The sequence below is a fragment of the Gossypium hirsutum genome, chromosome A01 (genome assembly GCF_007990345.1).
Source record: "Gossypium hirsutum isolate 1008001.06 chromosome A01, Gossypium_hirsutum_v2.1, whole genome shotgun sequence".
Taxonomy (NCBI): Eukaryota; Viridiplantae; Streptophyta; class Magnoliopsida; order Malvales; family Malvaceae; genus Gossypium; species Gossypium hirsutum.
Window position 1 is genome coordinate 22055671 of NC_053424.1, and position 6853 is coordinate 22062523.

Consider the following 6853-nt stretch of genomic DNA (forward strand, 5'->3'; position numbering starts at 1 on the left):
AATAAGTATATATTACCGATATCAAATATATTGTGGATGGAAAAAATTGTATGAAATACAACTTAAAAGTTAATAAAGTAAATGATGATTTATATAACAAAACTTTTAAAAAAATCGTTGGCGTCGTCAGGCCAAATCTGTGCCACAACCCGATGGGTGTTGCTTTCGAGATGAATTTCTTCGTACAAGTTGGGGTTTTGGCTCCTCATCTTCTTCATCTTCGTCTTCAACTCGAGCTCGATCTTCAGCTTCATCTCATTCCTCCGTGGTTGTGTGCGGTGTCATCCTAGGTTGCTATTGTATGTCCTCCATTTTACTAATAAGTGGGCGAAGATTAGCCACCTCAGTAGAACAATGACACCGGGTTACTAATAGGTGTTTGCGATACTAGCTACGAATAAGTGTATAGTGTCGCATAACTCGGTTATGGATAAAATTTTGGAATGGTCAGAGATGACGGATATGTCGGTGTTGTTGTCAGCATTGGCATGTAATATGGTGTTGGGGATGGAGGTGGTGCAAAAATCATACCTACAGAAGGTGTTGATGCAGGGAACAGTGGTGCGTAGTGTGGTACTTGTGTAAAAATAACAGGGTTAGTGAATACACTAGAATAATATGAAGGACACCGACGGGGAGGTGGTGCAACCATCAGTGCCTCGTGTTCGGTTAAAGCTGATGATGGCTTCGTCGCGGCATGTACTTCCACCCTAGGATCCTGGTGGGGTCGTCTTGACCACCTCGTACGATGTTGCCTAGTTTTTTGTTCCTCTGACAGTATATATGGCTTGCCATGATGTCTAAACCATGACATGTAGTTTGGAGAGGTCGCCAATTCTGATATGAGAAATCGTTCGCACATAGGTATGAAATCATACATATACTCCCAAATGTTGATATATTGCTCGTAGAATTTAGGTCAATCTTTGTTGGTTCTCCTTTGTAAGTAAACCTTATGCAGTTCTTCAATGTTTTCGGGTGATGGCGAAATAATTTGCCTAAACCTGAACTGGCACATCACTCGATTGGATTTGTGCATCTCCACTGTCGCGTAAACTATCAATGGCACCTTGACATGCCAGATATTGTGATTGGCTAAAAATTTGGTTGGGATACATGCTTGAATTTTTGGATTGATGTATGGCATCCATTCAAACTATAGTAAAAAATTATAAATTTTATTATCTATAAAATATTAAAATTTGAAACATTATGTAAATATTATATAATTGAAACTTTCAAAAACTAATCTCGACTTTCTATTGTTGATCTATCAGTAGTCGGATATCTTTGATCTTGTCTGCCAGTTCTACATGACTTGTGTGATTGTTCCACCTATTCAAATAATATGTTATTTAAAAAATATGATAATGATAAAAATATATTATGCTAACTATATTATCAAATGAATTTTACATTGTCACGAGTGATAAAGTATAAGGGGCGTTAACTTGAGGAAGTAAAAATGATAGTCGATACCATGCCCATGACTACAGAAGGAGTATGTGACCACTAATTTTAATTTTTGTGGTTGCATTGCCTGACACATCTCTTGATACAACATGGCAAACACAGTTAATCCTCAATTGAGTCACGCTGCTTCTTTCAAGTTGACGAGTTGTAGTAGCGACCTTAAATGTACCAGAGTTCGAGATTTATCAGGCATTAGAACACCCCTCAATTAACCTCAGGATTTATGCTTAGGCGTATTGTTCTTTTTTAAGGGCACTGGTAGAGTTGTCGAGATAATTGAAATTTTGTTCCAACCATTTCATCTGTATCTAGCTAGTAAAAAACTTCTCTGGCGTCTTACTTAATAGTTGCTCGCAAGTATTGCTCCAACCCAATGATTGACTTATCCATTGATAAATTGAGTTGTATTTTTATTTTAATCGTATTAACATATTAGCAAAATTAGTTGAAAATAATTCTAAATCATAATGCTACCTATCTGTTTGATAATTAAATCATTTACAAAAGCAATACCAAAACTAGAATTAAGCAAAGGATCAAATTAATTACTTATTCTATTTAAGTATTGAATGAAACTAATGGTAGCTCTCTTCAACAACTTTGATTAGGACTAACCATGCCCACCTTACCCTCACTACTTGATTTTTTGTTTACCTTCTTAAATTCCATATTTTATTTAATTATGTATTCCCCCTTTATTTTATGAAAAATTTAAAAATTGATTACTTTAATTTATAAAATATAATCATTGAACTTTGTAAAAAATAAGATATTAAATTCAATTAGATAATAGTGTTAAAATTTCCTATTAAGATTATATGCAGAAAAAGTAACAATAATTAAGCGTTTAAAAATTTATTCAAGTTCCTTTGTTTACTAACAAATGAATTAACTTGTGAATATTAATTTATAAAGAAAAAAGATTACACACCTAAATCCTTCCCGACCGCCCGTGATATTAAAAAAGATTTCAAATGAGTTTTATCAGATTCAAACTAAAACTGATATTTTTTAACAAAATCCTAATTATATAGATTCAAAATAAAACTGAGTTAGAGAGGTGGAAACTTCTGATGACAATAGCATATAGACAGATGAGTCCAAAATTTAAAAATGAAATCACCAGAGTTTACAGTAATTAAAGTTTTATAGGAAAATTACAAATATATCAAGCCTAAACACATAAAACAAGAAGAACGCATTGATTGTGCATATCCCTAATGCACGTGTCTGCAATCTTCATTCATCTTTGTAAAAAAGTCCACCCCTCTAATTTTGCAATTATTCCAAGATCATCTCACGTGCCTCTTAATTATGCTCCTCTTTTGAATTAACTCAGCTTTATACATGGGAAATCATTACTCAAATAAAGTTAAAAAGGACAATTATTGAAAATTTTATTATTTTTTTAAAAAGAAAATATGTGACCATTTATAGTTTTTTTATCGGTATATATTATATAATAATTCTAATTTATTTTTGGTACCATCAACCCATAAAAAATGCAGTGTGTGTAGGTAAGTGAATTAAGACTGTGAAAGGAGACGATTCAATGGCTGCATTTTAATATAGGTTAAATTTTGTTATAGATTTACTTCTTACACTTTAGTTTAATCAAATTTTAGTTCTTTTTTTTAATTGGTCAAATTTAATTCCCATATTTTTAAAATTTTAGTAATTCTACCGATTTAGTTAAATTTAATTACTAGTCCTGTACTATGCATATAACTGTTGATTTAGTCTACATTTTTCAATTGGATCATTGTAAGTCCTTAAGCTTTTTAATTTTTAAAATTTTAATCTTGAAATAAATGAAAGTTGTTAATCCATTAACTAAAATTTTAAGGAGTAATATGTAAAAATAACAAGCTAACGTGACATTACATATATAATAATATATTTGGTACATCAAAATTAAAAAATAAAAAACTTTTGAATATAATGTCAAAATAAAAAAAAAATCCTTAATGAATTTGAAGGAGGATTAAAATTTTAAATTTTAAAAATACAAAAATTTAAAATAATCAAATCATAAAATATAGAGACTCAGTACAAGAAGAGAAGGAAAATTTTGGCGTTGCTTTGTCTATTTATTACACACCGTCTGTGTCCGTTCATCAGAAACCAGCAATCAAGGATTTCAGTGTCCGTTAATTTATTCAAAAAAGAAAAACAAAATTATTTAAATTGAAATTAAAATTTTTTTATGTAACCATCAAATATTTAATTTGGCGCAACAGGAATCAGCTGCCACGCATGCGGTTAAGCAGTTGAGCTAACAAACATTATAATTCAATTCCAAAAAGAAAGGGCTTTTATCTCGTGTGGCACAACGTAAGATCAAAGTTTATGTACACTGTTAATGAGCATCGTTAGATTACACTAATTCTATGAAAATAATGATATTTTGAGTTTTCATATCACTCCAGATTCAAGTGCTTTGTAAATGACTACGAAACAAGGAAGGATAGCCCTTGGATTAAAGACAACTAACTCCTCCAGATTGGAGTAAACCCCGGCGTACGCAGCTACAGAGTCGTACGAACCAGCCGAGGAAGATACGCCGCTGCTATTCTCGTCCTCCAACGGCGGCGCTTCATCCGCCACTCGCTTCACCCTTCCCGCGATCACACGGCAAACCAGCATGGCCCTACGTCCGTCCGTACGCTTAATTGAGTCGTGGGCCCTACCGCTACTAGCCGTTGTGACGACACCCTTGAATTCTGCGGCTGGCGCGGTCCCTTCGCCTTTGTTTTGGAACCCTTGTCTGATAATGGTGCAGACGCCGCAGCCGGGAATGGAGCCGCACAAGCTGGAGGAGCCGCGCGCGCCGAGGGAGCAGGACAAGGTTGTGCAATGGAAACGGAGGAGTTCGTTGCCGTCAGCGGCGCACCTGGGGTTCTTTCTGGTGCTATTAAGGGCGCGCGTTTTCACCGCGTCGCGGCAGTCCTCGAACCGTTGGATGGTGCGTTGGTTGTTGTGGACTTTCAATATCCGTTCGATCTTACAGATCGGATTGTCCTTCTTTAGCCAGCTGGATTTGAAAATAATTTCCACAATGTTCCGGCCCGAATCTTCTGGACCCAACTCCGAAACTAAACCAACAAAAGACTGGGATCAAATTAAAAGAAAAGAATAAACATTAATTTCACTTGTCGGTGGGGCACGGTCCTCACAAAACCCTGCATATTTAGCGCTACCATAAACACTACTTGCCACGTCATTGCCTCAGTCTTTTCCGAAATGGGTGGTGGGCAATTTAACCCACTGATTTGTCAAAGTTGCAAAGTTTTCATTTTAATTTCTGTAACTTTGGATAAACAATTTTAATGACTAAGTAATACTCTATCTAGTCAATTTCAGGAATATAAAATAGGTATAGAAATTACAGTACCTGCATGGCGAACTGCTTGATGAAGTTCCAAGCTTTCAATTTCTGGGAACACCTCTCCGCACTGTGAGCAGGCACAGATGCTTGTTCTTGACGATGGATACCTGCAATTTTTCACATTTTCTAAATAAAGTTCTGGAAAATGAGAAAAAAAATTCAAATTATTTTTTTCTATATTTATATAAATAGTATACCTGCTAGGGTCAACGATCGTATGACATTCATAACACCCAGAAAGCTTCCTGAATTGAATAGCTCTTGAAGAAGACGAGGTGGTGGTGCTGTTATTGGATCTTGTTGACCCCGACAAGGACCGTGACGACGACCCATTAACAGCTTTGCGTCTGAGCAGCGCAGTTTCTTGACCTAATGTGCTACTCTCAGGTGAGTTATCAGCTCTGTGAACAACCCTCGTGTTTCCATGAACGACGTCCCTGAAGCTGCAGATGGAGCTACAAGAGGAACCCAGTTTTGAGTAGCCATGTTGATGATGATGAGGCGGCGCCGGGTTATTGTTCTTCGAAGGGTCGTGGACTTTGGACCCTTCCATCTGTTTGCAAGTGAGCAAGTTCTTGATTTGATCCCAAGAAGACGTGGTGGGCTGCTTTTGCCTTTTCACTTGCTTTCTGCGGCGCTTCGGCGGTTGTTTCATGGGCTCCGCCGCCGCCTCCGGCAAGAAAGTCAGCAGAGCCATAATAAAAAATAATACAAGTGTAGATTCAGCTCTCTCTCTTTTCTTATAATTTTTGTGGGAAATGGGGTGGGATCTGAGAGTGGTAATAAGGAGGAAAATTGAGGCGGGTGGGAGTGGGGTCGCTGCCTATTTATTGCATTAATGTTGTTATTATTATTATTATATAACTCTCTCCTTTAACTGTGTACAAGTGCTTAAGTTTTGGACCACTTGATACAAGTCACGACGTGACGGTCCATCTAATGATTTTGGACTCCATCAATGGAGAAGTCATCCGATCGAACGGTTCTCCACTATTTTAGTGAATGGCCGGCACTTTATTTATGGTTTTCAGACGTCTATGAGGGCCTTCGTCTCACTATCATTTCTTTAATTGATAATATTTAGGGTGTAAGTCTTTAGAAAAGTTGAAGTTGAAAATATAATAAATTTGATTGAAACTCAGTCGATATTAGTTATTTCTTAAAAGTTCTAGCAAGGTTGAATTCAGGAAGCTAATGTTCTTACCATGCATTGTTAATTAGAGGTTTGGAAGTCTTAAGATAATTTTATCAATTTATCTTTAATTTTTAATAGAAATTTTGACTAAAATTTTATTTCTTTTAATGATGTTAGTGTGCTAACTCATATGATATTTTCGTGTTCACATAACGAAAATAATTTTAAAAACTTTTGTATGTAAAAAAAAAACCATAAAAAAAGAGAAAAAATCAATTAAGTCATTGTATTAAATTCACACAAAATTAAGCCCTGCCATTAATTAAAATAATCAATTAAGCCATCAGTTAATGAAATTTATGGTTAACCATGTTGATCATTAAAGTAAATTGATAAACCAATCAGATGGTGATATATGATAACTTTTGACTTGCTATAGTAATTTTCTCATAATAAATGATTAAAAATCACTAAAAATTATTAAAAAATTGATATAAATTTATAAAAGTTATAAAAAAATAACTTATAAATATTATAAAATTCTAATAAGTTATAAAATTTTATAAAAATTAATAAAATTTATTAAAAATTTTATAAAAATGTATAAGAATTCTTAAAAAATTATAAACATTTAAATTTTTTTAAAAATATTAAAATTGATATAAACTTATAAAAAGTATAAAAAAATCATAATTTTTTTTAAAAATTACAAAAATCAAATAATTATAAAAAAATAAAATTAATAAAATATATTTAAAATTCTATAAAAATTAATAAAAACTTATAAATAATATAAAAATTTTAATAAAGTATAAAAAATTGTAAAAATTATTAAAAGATATAAAATTTTTAATTTT

The 6853-nt window shown here is 33.6% G+C and overlaps 1 protein-coding gene across 1 annotated transcript; it reads right to left on the reverse strand.

The window, feature by feature from the left end:
* Nucleotides 1-3764: 3764 nt before the first annotated feature.
* Nucleotides 3765-5684, reverse strand: LOC121205395 (uncharacterized). The gene is made up of 3 exons (XM_041076064.1): nt 5059-5684; nt 4868-4968; nt 3765-4568 (listed from the first exon to the last, which is right to left on the reverse strand). The coding sequence occupies exons 1-3, from the start codon at nt 5556-5558 to the stop codon at nt 3889-3891; spliced, it is 1281 nt and encodes a 426-aa protein (XP_040931998.1). The 5' UTR covers nt 5559-5684; the 3' UTR covers nt 3765-3888.
* Between the last annotated feature and the right edge of the window lie 1169 nt (nt 5685-6853).

Excerpts from the sequence above, each read along its gene's own strand:
- LOC121205395 (XM_041076064.1), bottom strand. The coding sequence starts at position 5,558 with ATGGCTCTGCTGACTTTCTTGCCGGAGGCGGCGGCGGAGCCCATGAAA. Across the intron at positions 4,969-5,058 it reads ACGATCGTTGACCCTAGCAG|GTATCCATCGTCAAGAACAA; the intron begins GTATACTATTTA and ends GAAAAATTGCAG. Across the intron at positions 4,569-4,867 it reads TCAAGCAGTTCGCCATGCAG|TTTCGGAGTTGGGTCCAGAA; the intron begins GTACTGTAATTT and ends TTGTTGGTTTAG.